The sequence below is a fragment of the Dicentrarchus labrax genome, unplaced genomic scaffold (genome assembly GCF_905237075.1).
Source record: "Dicentrarchus labrax unplaced genomic scaffold, dlabrax2021, whole genome shotgun sequence".
In the NCBI taxonomy this organism is placed as follows: Eukaryota; Metazoa; Chordata; class Actinopteri; family Moronidae; genus Dicentrarchus; species Dicentrarchus labrax.
Genome location: NW_026136706.1, coordinates 10,901,254 through 10,920,867, shown reverse-complemented (window position 1 = coordinate 10,920,867; position 19,614 = coordinate 10,901,254). Strand labels below are relative to the sequence as shown.

General features: G+C 39.7%; 1 protein-coding gene across 7 annotated transcripts in view; it reads left to right on the top strand.

The window, feature by feature from the left end:
• LOC127365700 (LIM and senescent cell antigen-like-containing domain protein 1) overlaps positions 1-19,121 on the top strand; it is a 30,200-nt gene extending 11,079 nt beyond the window's left edge. For 3 of the 7 annotated variants that reach the window (XM_051404079.1, XM_051404080.1, XM_051404078.1), the window contains exons 2-11: positions 8,737-8,896; positions 10,370-10,436; positions 10,553-10,673; positions 11,661-11,810; positions 12,606-12,756; positions 14,478-14,570; positions 15,352-15,400; positions 15,587-15,662; positions 16,136-16,322; positions 17,534-19,121. In XM_051404079.1, coding sequence (XP_051260039.1) covers positions 8,737-8,896; positions 10,370-10,436; positions 10,553-10,673; positions 11,661-11,810; positions 12,606-12,756; positions 14,478-14,570; positions 15,352-15,400; positions 15,587-15,662; positions 16,136-16,280 — 1,012 coding nt within the window. In that variant the 3' untranslated portion in view covers positions 16,281-16,322; positions 17,534-19,121. Of the gene's footprint in view, positions 1-3,841; positions 4,218-8,736; positions 8,897-10,369; positions 10,437-10,552; positions 10,674-11,660; positions 11,811-12,605; positions 12,757-13,322; positions 13,416-14,477; positions 14,571-15,351; positions 15,401-15,586; positions 15,663-16,135; positions 16,323-17,533 lie in introns of those variants that run through there. The other 4 variants (XM_051404076.1, XM_051404081.1, XM_051404075.1 and 1 more) reach the window with 4 other exon arrangements.
• The last annotated feature ends 493 nt before the right edge of the window (positions 19,122-19,614 follow it).

The window sequence follows — 19,614 nt, the reverse complement described above, 5'->3', positions numbered from 1 at the left end:
TACAAAGGTTTAGCCTACCTAATACCTTTTCTAATTAGTTTTCTAATTAGAAAATGATAAGAGACAAATGCTTGTCAGTGTGTTTTAATGTTAAATATTTCTGACCGTGGGAGCCAAGCCCACATTTATTGTTGAGAATCATTGCAGTAGATGATGTGGACAAACCAGCCTCTGTTAGGAAATTAATCACTCTACCTCCATAATGGCTACAGAGGTCAGTTCATTGGCACGGTATATTTCCTACCTCATTTTCCAAAGCTTTGGCACTGGTGACCTGACCTGTGACCACTCCAGTGACCTTTAATGACCCCACGAGGAAGTCTCAAAATCCTATCCTACGGGAGGGAACACTCCAGAGACACTTTGTCGACTGCTGACAGTTGCTGAAGCCATTTTTAAGCTCAGGTTGACATTCATATCGACACTCACATTCTCTCTCTCTCTCTCTCTCTCTCTCTCTCTCTCTCTCTCTCTCTCTCTCTCTCTCTCTCTCTCAGGCATTGAAAACACTCAAATTACTACACTAGAATTTTAATATTTAACTAATATTTAAGAAACATTATATACCGGTAATGTGAAAAAAGCCTACTTTCCTTTAAGATCACCTTAAATGATCAGCGTGTGTAATTTAGTGGCACCTAACAGTGAGATTTCAGGTTGCAACCATCTGAAACCCCTTGACTCAACCTAGTGTTAAGGAGAAACTACAGTGGCCCTATCTAGAGACGGTGTTTAGTTTGTCCATTCTGGGCGGCTGTAGAAACATGGCTCAACATGGTGGAGATAACTGTAGATAACAACGTCTCATTCCAATCTGATGAAAACACTACGATTCTTGTTTTCAGGTGTTTATACACTCATGAAAACATACCTATGAACATTATATTCCATCTCTGCCAATAGATCCTCCTAAATGTTACACACTGGGCCTGTAAGTATGTCTAACACTAAATCTAATGCAGCGTTCAGACAGCATGCTATAATAGTGGTTCTGTCGGACAGACGTGGGACAAATGAAAGTGAGCATCGATCAGTTTTCTGTTTTAATCCCTTGTCACAACAATACATTATCCATTCTGTCTCGGATGCCTCGGGAGCCCAAGCAGTGTTTTTTTTTAAGCTTTGCTAGTATGACAATGTCTACGATATTCAACACGCAAGACAAAGATGCCCCTTTTTTTCCCCTAATAGGAAATAGATGTGATTTTTGTGTTCTGACTAAACACAGTCATGTTTGAGTAAAGCTGTATGTATGAACAAGGGTGAAGTCACTACTCTGGTAATGAAGTAAAGACCAAGACAAAAATAGAGTTGTTTCTGAAAAACAAGCTTGGACCTGGATCTAGCCAGGGCGGATTCAATTAATATTTTATTATATTAGTCTTATGTATAAATTATTATATTATTTTATTATGTTATCTAATGTTCCACTCTTTCTTTACTATGGTTGGTGGTTGGCACTGTGGTCAGAAATACTGCAAACTGGAAACTATCACAACAGAGTTTGTTTAAACAGATGCAAGATCATGTTTTGTCTTTTGTCTATTATATTGGAAGAAACTTTCCATGTTATGCAACTTTAATTTATTACCGTGTCTCTGCTATTAGTTAGTTTGTATGTGTAACAGTGAGTAAGAGAAAAGGGCGTGCTGGACTGTTTTTCTGTTCTATCCCCCTTGTTGAAAAGTATGTTTACCAGTAATAATCTTCAATGTTAAGGTTTAATTTAGTCTAAATCAAATATGAACAAGGGCGCAGTTCTTGAGCTCTTATTTTAGGGTGGAACAACCTGCAACATGGCAATGTCTGTAATCAGGAGGAAAGATTACGTGTGTTTCCTGTTAAGCACCACCCTCTGTCCATTGTACCCCAGTCACTCAACACCAGTTCCCAGTGGATGAGATTCCCAATCCCAACACAACCCCAGATAACGACGGGTTTTCTACAGTCATTGTTCTATTTTGGAAAAACGCTCTGGAAGCTTTAGATGGTGCCCCGCGAAATGTTTGGCTCATTATGCTCTTCATTTCAGAAGTCTTGAATTGTTTAAATAGGGTTTAAAAGTGAGGGTGTTTTGAGTGACAGAAGCCTTTCATGGTAGTCACACTGTACTGAATACACAACACAACAATGTTTGTCTTGAAACAGATTTAAAAAAAGCTAATATGATAAGATAAGATGATGTACTTTAGAAACAAATCGAATCACCCCCACATTTAAAAAGCCGGATTTAGATGGGGAAAAAAATGTGAATGAGTGACTCTGGATGTTGTATGCAGCCCATTTCAGAGGAGGTAGAGTTGGCCCCTACTATGTATACAAACCCTCTCACTCTCTCTCACACACACACACACACACACACACACACACACACACACACACACACACACACACACACGGCAGCTGCCAGCACCTAGTTTGGAGCTGAGGCTCCACTAGGTGTCTATTTGTAGAATGATGGAGTAATGTAGAAGACTGACATACTGACGGACTCAGAGACATGTTTCAGCTGGACACACATATACAGGTCTAGAACATTTGACTCTTTATAGACTCATTAGACGTATGTATTCATTGTACATCCCTTCGTTTTTAAGGATGAACGCAGCAGCTGTTCTCCAATGGAGCGTCAAACATGTTTGTCTCACTGGAGTGTATTTCCGGATCTGGCTTTGTGTTGTTTTGATGGTTCGGGAAGTGGTCATTAATTTGAGATGCTGGTTGGGTTTTTAACGACATGAAGAGCTATCATTTACCAAGAAGAGACACAGATTCATGGGTTTAAAGGAATGCCTAGGCTTAGACCAATATGGTATCTCTAAGGACGATTAACATATTTTATAATTGTAGCTAGCTAGATAGCTTCAAGAAGATGTTTTAAACTTGATATTGGAGCCGTTCTGTTGTCTCACTGGGAGAAGACTTCCTGTCAGAGGCCTCGACTGCCAAAAATAAGCAGTACGCAAACCATCACGTCAGAATGTGTTTGGAAATGGTGAATGTGAAAGTGTGCCAAGACCAAACCAGCCAAGGGGAGCATGCACGCAGCTGACCTCAGATCCCAACCAGTGTAGCATTGATCTGTTACACTATTAATATGTAATTCTACAAACTGCATTGCATCCCTCATACCAGGAGGGTGACACTGATGAGACAATATGTGGCTCAAATGTCAGCCCTCGTGTCTAAACATACTGCCACTTGATTTCTTGCTCCATTGTGTGTTTATACAATGACTGAAATAAACAGTCGTTTGTTATCTCCACTGCTCCTGTTATTTAGTATCATCCTACTTTAGCTTCTCTGCTTCCCTGTGTGACATTCCTACTTGCGCAATTCTGAGTTGGAGCCACGTTGTTATATCTCCCAGAAAGCTGAGAGCTCCAGCTGTTTAACACACACACACACACACACACACACACACACACACACACACACACACACACACACACACACACACGGATTTATAACATGTGTAGATATTAGCCATAGACTGTCGATTTTAGGAAAGCTGTAAAAATACAGTTAAGGTGTGTGTGTGTGTGTGTGTGTGTGTGTGTGTGTGTGTGTGTGAGATGGCACAGTGACCTCTGTCTGGACAGGCGTCAGGGTGGGCTCTTTAATTTCAGTAACCTGCCCAAGAATAGACAGTGAGTGTGACAGGAGGGGTGTGTGTGTGTGTGTGTGTGTGTGTGTGTGAGTGTGTGTGTGTGTGTTTGTGTGTGTGTGCGCGAGAGAAAAAAGAGAAAGAGTTGATGTGGGAGTGAGAGAAAGACGGTGTGTGTGTGCGTTTGTGAGAGAGAGAGAGAGAGAGAGAGAGAAAGGGGAGTACACCAAGCGCAGTCTGATCAGTGTTTCGCTCTGCTTCTTGCTATGTGGATTAAAGCTCCCACTGCTTACTGGATTGGAAACATACATTTAACAAGCACTGGGGATTTGTACCGGAGTTTTTAGATTTTGTTGTTAGATGGACTTTTTTTTTTAAGTTAATTTGGACAGTTGTAGATGAGTATGGAGATGAATGGTCGCGCCCTGCCACCGTCAATACCTGAGGATGCAGAAGCCCCGGACCATGTTCCTCACGGGGGGATTAACGGTTACCACCAGAGGCTTCAGGGTGGTGACGGGGGAGAGGCTGAGGTCCCAGTGTCCAAATCCCAGAGACGAAAGAGCGATGTTAAAGTCTATAAGGAGTTTTGTGATTTCTATGCTCGCTTGTAAGTACACACTTTAAAAGAAAGGAGTTAAAGCACTATAGTTAGTTGTTGCCTTAGTGAAGAAGCTTACCTCTAAAAGATAACAAATCTAATTACTGGAACCTAGGATAGCTAGTGAATATGTTTAATTATTATTACTCATATGTGAGATTTTTCACCAGATTTTAGTCAGCAGCTTGTAAAACCTTTTGTGAAACCTACGTTATCTGCTGACCCACCAAAAAGTGTGGATGGCTTTAATATGATGGTCTAATTCTCAGGGACACACCTCTACTTTAAGTCGTCAACCAATACTCATTAACGCCGAACTGCAGCATCTCTGAGAGAGTCTCACAGAGCGTAGACTGGGACAGGAGTCCAGATGTTGGATGAATACTGAATTACCATCACAGATAACTAACATACCAATTAAACTGATAGGAAAAAAATGTGGTGAGGTAGTGGATGTGTGCGTTAAGGAATTCAGTCTGCTCCTACACTGACGTGGTACGAGTCTGTATGCTCTGAGCTTACTGTAGTGTTACAGAATGTGAAGAATTCTGATATTGTAGTAGCTGGATTTACCAGCCAGTTTGATTTGCTTAAGCTGCCTTAGGTGCCATGTTTGCTCTGAGCGCTACAGGAGGGAGCACACAAGAAGGGCTATTTCTGTGCCAAAGGGGGGAGTTGTTATGCAAAGTAGAATATGTCAACTGGCATTCAAAGTATGAGGGACAGGAAGGCTAAATATACATAGCGTATTTCTGACTGATCTGGCATCATTGTAGGCTGTAGGAAAACATGGACGTAGGGTCACCCCCAGGTTTGTGAAGGGACATTTTGAAGCTTTTCTTTCTTGTGTTGGAGACAATAAAAACTAAATTTGGTCACAAGCAAGCAGCAGTGAGTCCGGTCAGTCATGGAGACAGTAAAGCTCTATTAGCTGTGGTATTTGAAATAAGTGACTCTGAGGGGTATTGCACAAAAAAAGCTTGTCCACCACAGACACAATTTAGTAACATCTTTGGTCAGTTGATATGTTCAGATATGTAACCTTGTCCATGTCCATCAGTATGATTTGAATGCTGTACACAAACTGGGGTTGAGAAAACACAAATATCCAATGATGTTGGAGTCTGTAATTTCTCTAAAGTTACTGGTCAAAATAGTGAAGAATTTGAGAAGGCAGTGCAGTAAGAAGTCTGTGCTCAGGAACACCATTGACTTCTGAATATTCAGACAGCTGTCAGCAATATCTAGATCTCATCTTTCCATTATATTGTCATACTGTAAGAGAGATTCAGTGACAGATGTGTTCGTACCACTGAGAGAGAAGTAGAGGAGATGCTAAAGAAAAGAAACTGAAGACAAGTGGAGGCCAGGAGAGGGAGGGTGGAGGCAACAGAAGGTATTCATAACAGAAGTGATAGTCTGCATCCTTTCTCTTTGCTGACAACCAGACTCCATTTATAGTCACAGGCCAGCATGGGGGGCTTAACAGGGGGGAAGGAGAGTCATATGTGGATGAAACCTGCTTCCAACCTACTTTCATCTGTCTGGGTTACGATGCCTTTTTCTGCCTCAAACATTTGCTAAAAACTGATGCTGAATCTAGAAAATAGCTTTAAGTATCATTTATTATGTTTAAATTGTATTTATATTAAATCTAGTCTAATCTAACTGAGCATATAGGAGAAACTACGGTGGCTGCAAAACATGAAAGACCCTATCTAGAGCCAGTGTTTGGTTTGTCTGATCTGGGCCACTGTAGAAACATGGCGCTTCAACATAGACTCAATAGAAGAGGGCCAACTCCCTCTGTAGATAAAAATTACTAATTTTAAAGGAACAAAAACATAATGATCATCTGAATATTATGTTCCAGTTTAGCCAATAAAACCTAAATGTTACACACTGGAAGTCATTCTGCTAATAAAACCTAAATGTTACACACTGGAAGTCATTCTGCTAATAAAACCTAAATGTTACACACTGGAAGTCAGCTGAAGACTATAAATATTGTTACCAAAGTCAATAAAGTTAGCACACTGTTTGGGAAGCCTTGATTGTGCACAGGGGACAAAGCACCCTGCCACATCTGCCATATCCAGGGATAGTAGTTGGCAGCATTACCATTGACATGACCACATGTAACATACTGGGACGCTGGTGAGGGATTATGTCCTCTGTGCAACACTAACGACTCCCTGAGACTGACTGGTCTTCTGTCGAACTCCTCTTTAAGTAGTGGGTGTTACAGCAATATGGACTGTGAGAATATGGCCATTGCATTTTTAACAAAGACAACCTATTTTGTTGTAGCCCTTCAACTGCTTATAGGCTTGGTGCTGGAGGCAGATAGGAGGGTGGAAATGCCTAAGGGATGTATCACTTCCTCCCACAAATCCTTTGGACAGGGCAGGGCTGTCAGTGTGTGTGATACCAGGCCAGACAAGGGTATATAAAACAATATGCATTTGATAAGTCTGTGAGGAGTGGACCCAGATGGAAGCTGTCTGTGTTCCTGCATCTTGTTTTAATGTAGTAGAAAAGGGTATGGCAGTTACCTTTCTTTGTGTGTGTGTGTGTGTGTGTGTGTGTGTGTGTGTGTGTGTGTGTGTGTGTGTGTGTGTGTGTGTGTGTGTGTGTGTGTGTGTGTGTGTGTGTGTGTGTGTGTGTTGCAGAAAGACATTCGGCAGAGCTGAGATGTGCATTGTTAAAATGACAAAACTGAAGTGTTGAGCAGTGAGTCTGGGAGTTTTTGGAATTCTTGTTAAGTCCCAAATTGACTAAGTTAATATGAACAGATGGCATCACTCCATAAAAATCTTACATTTTGTGTGTGTGTGTGTGTGTGTGTGTGTGTGTGTGTGTGTGTGTGTGTGTGTGTGTTGCCTGGATACACTTTGGTATTCTGACCTTTCAAACAAAACAGACAAGCCAGGATGGTCCCACCGTTCTCTCTTCCTTTTTCCTTTTCTCTTTCTGCCTGCAACTTGTTCCCTATTCACTTCCAGCTCGTGGCAGGTGTTAAGCGGCGTTGTTATTGTGTGGTTCGAAACAGTGTGATCATTTTGTTTTCTGGTCCTTATTTGGAGGCATTCGTCAAAGTTCAGCCTAAGCATAAATGTGTGATAGGAGTAGAGTTCGGCGGTATGTGTATATGTGTATATATGTGTGTGTATATATATATATACATACCATGAGACGATAGAGAAATGCCCACTGGTGAAGAGTTTGCTCTGCCACAATCATCCATAACACCCTAACTCCTAAATAGGAGAGTAAGTCAGCTGTATGAAGGGTTGTATTTGAAGGACTTAGTGTCAATCATCTCTAACATCTAACATAGGTGAATTTAAAGTTTTTTTACCTCTTTGTGCTGTGACAAATAATAAAAAAACATAAACGTGAATAAATACCCCATTATGAAGCCGTTGGCAGTTTTTTGGGTGTGCCCACATTTGTGCTGCAGGTTCTGGCACCAGTACCTCCAGTGGAAAAAATTATTAGCCTGCGGCCCTGCCCCGTTGATATATTACAGTTATGTTTTGCAGTACGGCCATAAAACAATTCTGATTGTTTAATAAAAGGGCAGGATTGCCTTCATATGTCATACTAACTCTTGGTCTCACAAGGTTTGTTCCTCAGATACTCTGTTTAAACAGTGCAGATGAAACAGCTTGTCTCTCATAAGACAACATGCAGGTTTCCCACCTCGTTGACTCCCGCACCCTGATAAGCAGAGCCAAAATAAACCTAGAATCAAGATATAGTGTGTGTGTGTGTGTGTGTGTGTGTGTGTGTGTGTGTGTGTGTGTGTGTGTGTGTGTGTGTGTGTGTTTGCATGGGCTGATTACCTCTTACGTCACATTTTCCCCTCACATCTCTACTTTGTCCTTCTGCTGAGAACATCTTCCAGCGGTTTTCATGACAGGAGAAACATTTGATAGATGTTATAATATTGGTGTTAGGTGAGTCCTGAGATGACCTTGGTAGTTTCCATTATCTGTCTGTCTCTAGGTCGTTGATATGAAATAATAAGAAGAAGAAGAAATAATACTTACAGAAACAATGTATGAAGAATACACTACACTTACTGTTTTAAATCAAGATATCAAAACATATACTGTACTTCAGACATAAAACATAGATTAGATAAAGCAGAAATCTTCTTATTAACAAACAATAAAATCATAAAACACTGATCACACTTGTCTGTTTGAGACAATTTAGTTTGAAACTTCTTGAAGTTAAAGAAAAGCTGAAAGAATTGGACACCAGTTCCAATAACCAAACAAAAATAGTCAAATATAGTGCTATACTAATACAGTGAATATATAATAAATCAGCAGTAAACTAGAATTCTACTAGCAGACCTGTGTACAGTAAATATTATATTCTCTGTTGCATTGGTTGCAGTGTGATTCATTTTACTGTAAATTCTGCATTCCCTGCTTATTATATTAATGATTTTTAATGTGTGTTTTGACGGCATCAGTGTACTCTGATCCTGATTCTGATCTTCTCTTCTTTCCAGCAACATGGCCAACGCTCTGGCCAATGCCATGTGTGAGCGCTGCAAGAGTGGCTTCGCCCCGGCTGAGAAGATAGTGAACAGCAACGGGGAACTCTACCACGAGCAGTGCTTTGTGTGCGCCCAGTGTTTCCAGCAGTTCCCAGAGGGACTCTTCTATGAGGTAACACTTTGTCCACACCATTGTCTTGTCAGTGGGACTTTATCGTCCAATAAAAGATGCACGATGCAGTAACTGACACACCTAGAGGGCATTTGGATTTCAAAAGTACAAATACTCCTACAAGTGGCCATGATGGGTCAATGAACTGGCTTTCTCTTTAGAGACAGTTAGATCACTGTTTCGTGCAAGGCTGTTGTTAGCGCACATTCCTCAGACAAAGAATCTAAACACATGGTCCTGTTGAGGTAAATAAAGACCCTTAATGCAGCACTGAATTATAAGAAGCCCATTTCCAGTAAGCTCTTTGCTCACTAGCCTTGACACAAGTCCAAAAGTCTCTCCTGCAGGCCCCAGAGAGCCTGGCGCTCCTCTGTTTATCAAAGGGAAGGTGTCTCTAATGCTGCGATCAATATGAACATCAATGGCATTACACAAACGTTTGATTCCCTGTAAATAATTCTGCTTATAGCCATACATAAACAACAGTCCACTAAATATCAGTGGGTAAATCGACTACAACTACAAATGTGTTTTTAAAAGTTTTAAAATTTAAAGGTTAAAGAATCCATCATTTGTGTTAAAAACATAACAAAAATCCACACCAAGAACTATTAAAATCATTTTCGCTATGTAGAAATTCTAAATAGATGTCTTTTTTTAATATCCTCATTATATATATATTGTATTAAACAATGCTTTTGTACCGAAAGTGTGAATCCACGGTGCACTGATGGCTGTTAGGAATGTGTGTTTATACCGTACAGTATACAGCCATGCTTCCACAGACTAGTATCACATGGGGACTTGTGACTTGGGACATGTGATTTAGATTTTTTAACCCCAAATCTGCATTTTGTGCTGCACATTCAACACAGTGAGAAAGACAAAATAAAGAACCCTTCCTTGCTAAGTCTGCCGTCCATCTTTTCGAGTTTGTACTCAAACAAGTCACATTTTTACAGCGTCTGGCAAATTTAGGTTTCAGCCTGAAGGGGTCATTCAAATATTTTCTGCTCTTTTCCCCCTTTTTGCTTTCTGGCTTCCCTTCATTTCTCCTCCTCGTCTAGTAGTGTGAGATTTCACAGCTGCTGTCATTAAACTGTATCAGCTATCCTCTCCAGCCTGTCCCTCGACTGCTTTTTTCTACTAATTTGATTCGTCACATTTAACAGCTTTAGCCTAAAGTGCCAAAATAACAGAACTCCAACATGGACGTTTTACTGTCAGAAGCAGTTCTACATTGAGATTTACTTTTTCATGAGGAAACGTTGGACATTGAGTGATACTTGTAGCTGGGTAACAAAGACACATCGGTGCTGTTATTTCTATTATATCTAATATTAGAATATATTTGTGTATATATTGTATAGCTTTGTAAGGGATTATATTGTTTACTAATGTAATTTCTGTTATATTGTGTACAGCTGTGTGTTTTAACTAATTGTGTACAAATTGTTTGGACTCTGTTGACAGTTTGAAGGCAGGAAATACTGTGAACATGACTTCCAGATGCTGTTTGCTCCCTGCTGCCACCAGTGTGGTGAGTACCTGATCCGTTAAGGGTCTCTGTTGAGAGTTAATGCCCTTTTAAATAATAAATATCAACTGTTTGGTGTTGAACAAGTTCTCCATAATACTCTGTTGTTCTTCTACAAGGTGAGTTCATCATTGGCCGTGTGATCAAGGCTATGAACAACAGTTGGCATCCAGACTGTTTCTGCTGTGATCTCTGCCAGGCGGTGCTCGCTGATGTTGGATTTGTTAAGAATGCTGGAAGGTCAGTTCCTCTACAACCAGGTTTATGTCTACTACGAGATGTTTTCTATGATGCTGTTTTATCTGGCACTGATGTCTCTACAACTGCATCCTCAGTACCTTCTCCTCCTTGACCTCCTTTTAAATGTCCTGCCTCAAAGATTGGGATAAAAAGTGTCAGAAAGCCAGTATTAAGAGAGAAGTATGATGTAGCTTGCTGTTCTGTGCTGTATGTTGTGTCAGGCTCAGATACGGAGAAAACGATACTCACTTGCTCGTCTGTACACTGAAATTGTTTTGTTCCTCCTGTTCACATTGAACCTGAAGAGATCCCTTCCTAATGCAAATCAAGTAGATATCTTCCCAAGTTTTTCTGTTTTACAAAAAACTTAAATGGGGTTTAATCAGTATAAAACTCAGCTTATTCAGAGAGTCTTAAGGCACTCCTCTCTTCCTGTTTTCTGAAGGATTTGAAGAAGTCATTTATAAATGCAACAAGATTTGGAGCAACTTTAAAAGAAATCATTTGTGAATGTAAAATTTGACCTGTATTCAAAATATTATTACACAGAAATTTGACACCGATATCCTCTGAAGTTAGTGTTTTTAGTACCAAATTCTTTCTTTGTGTTTTTCCAAATAGTATGTCCTTGCTGAGCTGCAGTGGCGTTAACACGAGGGAATTTTGAACTATACCTTTGAATGATCCCTTCTTATTTTGTCAATCTCAGAATGTTGAGTCAAACTCTTATTAGCTTCAGCTGAACTTTAAAAGTAAATCTTCCACAAAATGACACGACAACATTTAAATCACTTCAAGAAAGGATCTCTTCAGGGCGAGTCTGGACAGGAGGACCGATTACAATGTGTTGTAACCGTAGTATTGTGACAGATTCAAAAAAATGTGAACACTTCCTTTAACCTGTGGTGATGAAATCTCGCTGTGGGTGAGGTTTCTGAAGGATGGTAATTAATTCCTTTCTCACCTGTTCCTCGCTCCCTCCATCAGGCACCTGTGTCGTCCATGTCACAACAGAGAGAAAGCTCGGGGCCTCGGCAAGTACGTCTGCCAGAAGTGTCACGCCATTATCGAGGAGCAGCCTCTGCTGTTCAAGAATGACCCCTACCACCCCGATCACTTCAACTGCAACAACTGCGGGTAAGCGTGCGCACATACACATACACACACACACACACACACACACACACACACACACACACACACACACACACACACACACACACCTGGCTGGATGTGTCAGTCTTTATCAGTCATCATTCAGAGCATGAAGGCAGTGGGAGGACCAGATGCTACAGTTGATGGGGGCTGCAAGCTGCGTCAGGTCCTGAAAACACGTCACACTTCATTTGTTAAGCAGCCATTATGCTGCCCGGTTTACACCCTCTTTTTAGATCTATGTATATGTAATCTTTTTTCATATTTTAAAGTCAGTTTCTGTTTCCTATTCATGCTTCTTAACTTGCAGCGCCTGCTTTTAATAGAGGCAAATTCCTCATGTGTGAAAACCTGCTTGGCAATAAACCTGATTCTGATGTTAGGATAGTGGCTGTATATATCGAGATGACACAGATCATCCATGATTATCATAAGATACATATTTCATATTCACTGATGAAATGATCTCATCTTGAAAACTACAAACAAATAAGATTACAAATGCAACAAATACTCACTTTCAATCAGCCACAAGGTGATGGAGCAAACACTGCTCTCTGGTGGACAAACTATGTAATTGTTGTAATTGTATGTACACATAAAAGGCATTCAAACGACATCTTATATGAAAAAGTTGCATTATAAATACAACCTCAACCCCATCATGCGTCTTGTTTTTCCACCACATTTGGTTATTTCTTCCCTTCATTTGCACTAGTCTGTGTTACCTGAGTGAAAGTAGAGCTGATCTAGTTTCACTCTCCTCTGTCTCTACAGTAAGGAGCTGACGGCTGATGCCAGGGAGCTGAAGGGAGAGCTCTACTGTCTGCCCTGCCATGACAAGATGGGTGTCCCCATCTGCGGGGCCTGTAGGAGACCCATCGAGGGCCGTGTGGTTAATGCCATGGGCAAGCAGTGGCACGTTGAGGTATGTTGTTAAACTGTACAACTTTTAAAAACATCCTCGCTTACCTGAAGCTTAGGAGAAACTACTTAAATGTCTACATTAGATTCAAACTTGCATTGAAGAAGATGAATATGCTCATTTGTTTGGTATTGAGTGCCAGATTGGTTCCAGATGTATTTATGAATAGTGTCTATGTTGTGTTTGCTCTGCTTTCAGAACAGACGTCTGAATATTTACAATAAATCTTTAATGGATTTGCTGTAAAATGTAATTTACTTGAAATTGTACATACGCTATAGAAACTGAAAGTAATGTCTCTCTGGCCTTTGTTTTGTTCTGTCTGTTCTTTTTTTTTTATTATTCATTTCAATCCTTTGAGTTCACTTTAATATGTGCCATATGTGTGACTCATACTTTTACCAGCTTTATCTCCACAGTTCAATGCGCTCCATCTCCGAGCCGTGTGTATCGTTCCTCCATTATCTGTCTGCCTCTTTGTTATTTTCTCTCTGACGTCATTCCCCCTTCCTCTCTTCATCATTTCACATTTTATGGCCATTTTCCTGTCTTTCCTCCTCCACATGTAGCATCATGTGTGCACTGTGTGTGAGCGGCCCTTTCAGGGCCACCCATTTTATGAGCGAGGTGGTCGTGCCTATTGTGAGAGACACTTTGACATGGTGAGGGGATTATGGATCGGCCTGACGTTGATTGCTGCCCCGTGTCTCACTTCTCCATGCATTGATAGATTGATCTCCCAGCCTCCATACAAGGGTTACACTAATATAGAGTTCCACAGCACATCTTGAGATCTTATAGGCCAGATTTCTTTAAATTTTGTCTCGATGACGGATCATATTTTCAACCCAGTTACCTCAAATGTGTTTCTTTTCCTATCTCCACATTTATGTTGCACTATATTGTTAAATAGTATTACATTTTCCTAAAAGAAAACTACCTGAGATAAGAATTCTAACATAATAATTTTCTTTCTTACTATATCTTAACTTATTGTATGCTCTGAAAATAGTTTTTATTCATTCTGACTGATTTCCCTCAGTCAAAGAAAAAATATGATAAAAGACATAAAGTTTGAGTATCTAATAGGTTTGTTGATCCAAGAGATAATAATTAATGTACTCACAGCAGCAAACTGTTTGGGATTAAATGGGTTGATAAGGGTTTCTGAAGAGTTTTAATGTCTGGTGATATCTAATGTGATGATGATATCTGCCAGAGGATTTTTACACACTACAGGAATAAAATGATGGGCAAAATCTGCTCTTTATTTTATTTAAAAACATTTAATTCTGGCTGAAAAAACTGTCAGCAAACCCTTCCATCAAAATCACCTTTTGTTTTAGCTTTACAGAACCATATTAGTGTAACCCTGCTCTGTCATACTCACACACAGACACGAGGGCTCCTCATTCAGTTATTTGTGAGGGCTTAAATGGGCATTATAATAAAAATAGTGTACGTTCCCCTTTAATACCCTACCATTAACTCCTCACATGTCTGTTTGGAGGATTATTATGCCCTCTAGAGTTCCCTCTTCTGTCCGTCTCCCCTACTCTCTGTACTCTGTTTTGGATGCAGTAACAGGACATCTGGACTGAACTGATCTGGTTGTGGTCTGAGCTGATAATATCTGAGCCAGACTGCGTTGCTGCCTGAATGTGATAATGTACTGACCGACGGCTGTGCTAACCATGTGTGCCTGGCCGTGCTTTTGTTTGCAGCATTTTGTGTGTGCTAAGTGTGAGAAACCCTTCCTGGGACACCGTCACTACGAACGCAAGGGCCTGGCCTACTGTGAAACACACTATAACCAGGTAACACTCAAACATCCTGCCATGTTCTACCTGTTGTGGGATATTTCCTCCTCTGGCTCCATTTATAGTATGCAAAGTATCTAAAACATGTGATAAGTGAGAACTGATGATGGCCACAGTTTTTCAGTCTATAATATTGTACTTAAATGCACCATTTTGATCAATATTACAGTTAATCCTCTCTTTGAATTACAACAACTGGCAGATATTTGAATATAAAACATAATAGAAAAAACTTTTTGGAGATGTCCCACACATACTGGTATATATGAGATAATCTACTTGGTCCCACTTTAGTTCTTTTCTTTGTTTCTGAAAATGTTTAGATACATATACAAGACTGCATACATTAGCATCAACAAAAATATACTCAAGAAAATGTTTGACCTAGTTACAGTTGGCTACTACTTGTTTTTAAAAGTACGTTTGAATAACTCAATAATATGAAAAAGAAAGGTTTCACAGTGAAATGTGTATTTTATTTGACTTCAAATTCTCAAGAAATGACTTTAAACAAAATTTACTCTGAACTATGCTGGATCAGAAAGTCCATGCAATGCCTCCACCTAGTGTTGAGAGTGTTTGTAGTTTACACAATACTTGTGCTTCCAGGGAAGTTTATAAAATACCTCAGTAATCTGTGTTTATTTGCATGTTTTGTGAACACAGCATGTTGTATGAGCCATGATAAAGACTGCCAGAGCTGCATTGTGTTGCATACTTTCATAACTCTTTGATTTAACTCTGACTCTTTGTTTTCTCTCGCCCTGGTCACACCCAGCTGTTTGGAGATGTTTGCTACCACTGCAATCGTGTTATTGAAGGAGATGGTGAGGAAACCTTGTTTTAAATACGTAATGTAGTGGTGATAATGTCGCTCATTGTGCAGCCCTGATCACATTAAAGCACTTTCACTGTATTTTGATCCATTCATTGTATGTGGATTTCTTTGAAAATTAGATTTTAAACTAGTCACATGACGATCATCTGACAGTGTTTCTTCTGTTTATTGTCAGTGGTGTCTGCCCTCAACAAGGCTTGGTGTGTCAACTGTTTTGCCTGCTCTACCTGCAACACCAAGCTCACCCTCAAGTAAGAAATCCAAGAGTCTAAGGGACTCAATCCATGCATTTTAACCTAGATTACGTACTCATTTGGTGTTAATTATATTCAGAAATGTACGTGTGAATTGGGTAAGCTCTCTCTCTTTGCATGTTATTTTTCTCTTTCACAACTACTGTGTGTCTGGGACTATTTGCTGCTGTTAACTGTCTATCTTTATGTACTGTTCATTTTTTTTACTTTTCTCTTTCATCCTGTGTCTTTGTGGGCTTCTCCTTTTCATCATCCCTGTTTTTTGTCCTATGTTTCTCTTGCTCCACTTTTCCTTCCCCTGTCCTCTCCCCAAATTTCTTCTCTACCTTTTCTTCCTTCTTTCTCATTGTTCTATTTCTTCTATTTTTGTCTCCTCAATGTGTTTCTCCTCCTCTCCAACTGCCCTTCGTCCTCTCTTCCCCCTTCTTTCACACCCCTTTGTCATCTCTCCCTCCTCCCTGCTCTATCAGGGATAAGTTTGTGGAGGTGGATCTAAAGCCGGTGTGTAAGCACTGCTACGAACGCCTGCCGGACGACATGAAACGCCGGCTGGCCAAACGTGAACGCGACTCTAAAGAGAAGAAGAAGAAATTATTGATACCCATGTGTCTGTGATCCTCTTTCTCCTTTCTCCTCACTTCCACTGTTCTTCCTTTGGTCAGTTTCCATCTTCTTTCCTTTTTCTGTTGTCTATTCATTTTCTGTTTCATTCATATTTCAAACATGCTCCATGGCCACTTTTATTCCTCATATCACTGTTATTCTTAGTCCATCTGCCTTTCAAGCATAGCACCATGTTTTAGTAGGTGAATATGCACAAACTGACCATATGGGTGACTTAACACTGCTTTCAGTTCATGGCCACTTCCCAGCCAGAAACTCTACCCAGGATTAATGCTGGTACTGCTATCCAAACAGAAAATCTGATCAGTCACATGGGGAAGGGAATGCGTTGTTTCCTGGGTCTCCCGGCCCGTCTGGGTATAAAGGGTAAAGCCTTAATCACTTCCGGCGGATTTTCTGGCTACAGCAGTGGAAGTGCTGAGGCCCCACCGGGTTTGACATGTGCTCTCCAGTGATTATCTGCTTTGGGAGGAAATGTCGTTCAGGGCAGCAGGCGCGGGGGGGAAAGGTTTAGGGAGCTTGTCAGTGTTAGTGGAATTAAAGGCATTTAATACAGAAAACAACCACTCATGAAGCACATTTTACCTCTGCAAAGCCTTCACACTTCTCAAAATATGTTATTTCAATCATGAAGAAAAGTTAAGAAAAGTATTAATCTGCATGTGGTTCTACATCAGAAATGGACAGTCTTGGTGTACATGGTTGCTTTCATTCAAACAAAGTTCACAAAAAAATATCAAGAACGTTCAAAAATTAAAACTGGCAGAGGACTTTGGGTCACGTCATCCGTCTCTCCACCTCTTTCCTCCCATGTGTCCTCTCTCTACTCTATTTGTCAATAATGGCTAAAAAGCCCAAAAAGTCCAGCTAAGAGATTGATAAGTAATCTAAAAAAGGATTTTAATTCTCATAAACTATAAAGACGAAAGAAGGACAAGATGTAATATGACAGCGTTACAACAAAAATACAATTCCACTCAGCTGCTGATCAAAATAATAAATAATTGAAAATACACAATATTCACCTTTGACCATTTTTATAATACATTCATATCAGCATTTCAGTTTATGTGCTGTTTGCAGAAGTAGTTTGTAAGGATATGAAATGTAAGATTATAAAGTGTAGCTACAAACAAACAAGCTACTAACCCATTTCTCATGCTAGTAGATGACTAGACACATAGATATGTACATACTGGGAGTGATGGCATCTAACCTCCAACCTGTAACTCTATCTGCCACAGGAACAAGTTCGTGGAGTTTGACATGAAGCCAGTGTGCAAGAAGTGCTACGAGAAATTCCCTCTGGAGCTGAAGAAGAGGCTGAAGAAGCTGTCTGAAACTGTGGCCCGGAAGTAAACACACAGTTAACAGCTGGAGGGGGGAAATAGACGAGGCCCCACGGTGGCCGTGCAAGTCACATTTCCAGAATTGACAATCGTTTAAGATAGCAATAGTGTGTTTTTATATAACTGGTATGTTAAATTTAGGATTTCAGTTGCAGAGGATCATTTCATGGAGCCTGAGACTGATTGTTGGTCAGTCAGTGGGGTTAACATTAACCTGTTCAGTGCCTTTTGGCTCAAATACTGCACTGTATATTTCTCACATGCTTGCCTTAGTTCACTATATATATTAAACCTGTATTAACACAGATGATGATGGTCCTGTGTTGTCAAAATGACACAAGCTTTAAGAGAATTATTAAAAAAGAACTCATGTTACTGATACTCTTGTATAATAATGGAGTAAAGCCAAAGAATGTGTATATAATATCTCTTTCCACCAACATGTCTGTGTATTATTGATGTGTATTTCCTTTAATATTATGCAAAGTAAGTTTGTATTTAGCTCTATAGCATTTAAATTTCTAGAGTTTATTGACATCATACTGTATCCTCATCAATGCTACAGTGATGGACTCAACCATCACCTGCATTATGTTGGATTGCCTTGTTATATGGTATGAATTGTATGTGTGAAACAGCCTCTTTATAAACTGGTGTTTACGCTAAGTTACCAGCTTATTAGGTTCACAATAAATCCCACATTTGTATCGTTCAATTTGTGTTTCATCTACTATTAGTTTCACCTTTCAAAGTAGTCCAATTCAACATCATGTATACATCTTAAAGCTGACGGGGTGTGAAGCAACACCTCTGTCACGCTGTCAACAAATACTGAACATAATAAGCTTCACAGTAACAGGATTTATTGTGTAGCAGCTGGTAACTCTGTGTGCATTACTACATGATGGCTGGTGGCATGTGCAGAGACCGGATGTGGGGAGTAAAGTTAGATGTTAGAGAACATGTCTCTGCTGTTTGTAATCCAGAGAAAGTGATCCTCTTAGAGAGGTGTACCGACTTCCTCGGGGCTCAGACCCTCTTAGGAAAGAAAGCCAACTGTTGTGAATGGGAAAGAATAATTTCCGCTCTGAAAATGTTTCACTTGCGCAGTATTTTGACGTAGATCGCTTATCTTTTACATAGTAGTTTAGAAAGAACACATTCCGCTGTTTTATGGAAATACAAAACCTATGTTACTGGTATGAATGTCACTGCCTATGCCACAACATTTATCAAATGTCACGTCGAAGTAAAACTATCCACTGGACTGACTAAAAATAGTCCAGTGGATAGTTTTATTTGATATCATACTACCTGGGAGACGGTACTGACTCCACACCGACAGACTTTGCTCTTATATACTGTATTTTATCTCCACAATGTTTGTCAAGAGACAATATTATATCACGTAAACACACCAAAGTGCATGTTGAAGACTTGAATCTAAGACAGTGCATTGGAATAAACATGTATGTCAATGCTACCAGTGTGCATGTTGTTGTGTTTTATTCAATTCAGTGTTATTGTCATTATATTAAACTTGTACACTGTTCTCTTTCCTGCAGTACAACATATGTGACATACCATATATTAATAGTCTATCTATCTATCTATCTATATATACAATATATAGTACAACATAACAGTATCAGTGGAGTTGTGATGAATAAATAGGTAATGTGATAATGTAATATAATATAGAAGTAATATTTAAGCTTTCACACCTGTGTCAGAGCGTAACAAAGTATGACAGATTCCCTAGATTTAAAATTCGTAGCATCCAGTTACAACTTAACTGACAACATATGCGGTTTCTGTTGCTAAGCAAGACATTATAAGAAAAAGAAATAATAAGAAGAGCGTTAAAATGTGTGCATTAAATTACAATATATATAGAAGATAGAAAAAATATAAATAAGAGTGTGTACAAATATTTACATTAAATTATAATATACATAGCAATAGAAAATAAGATA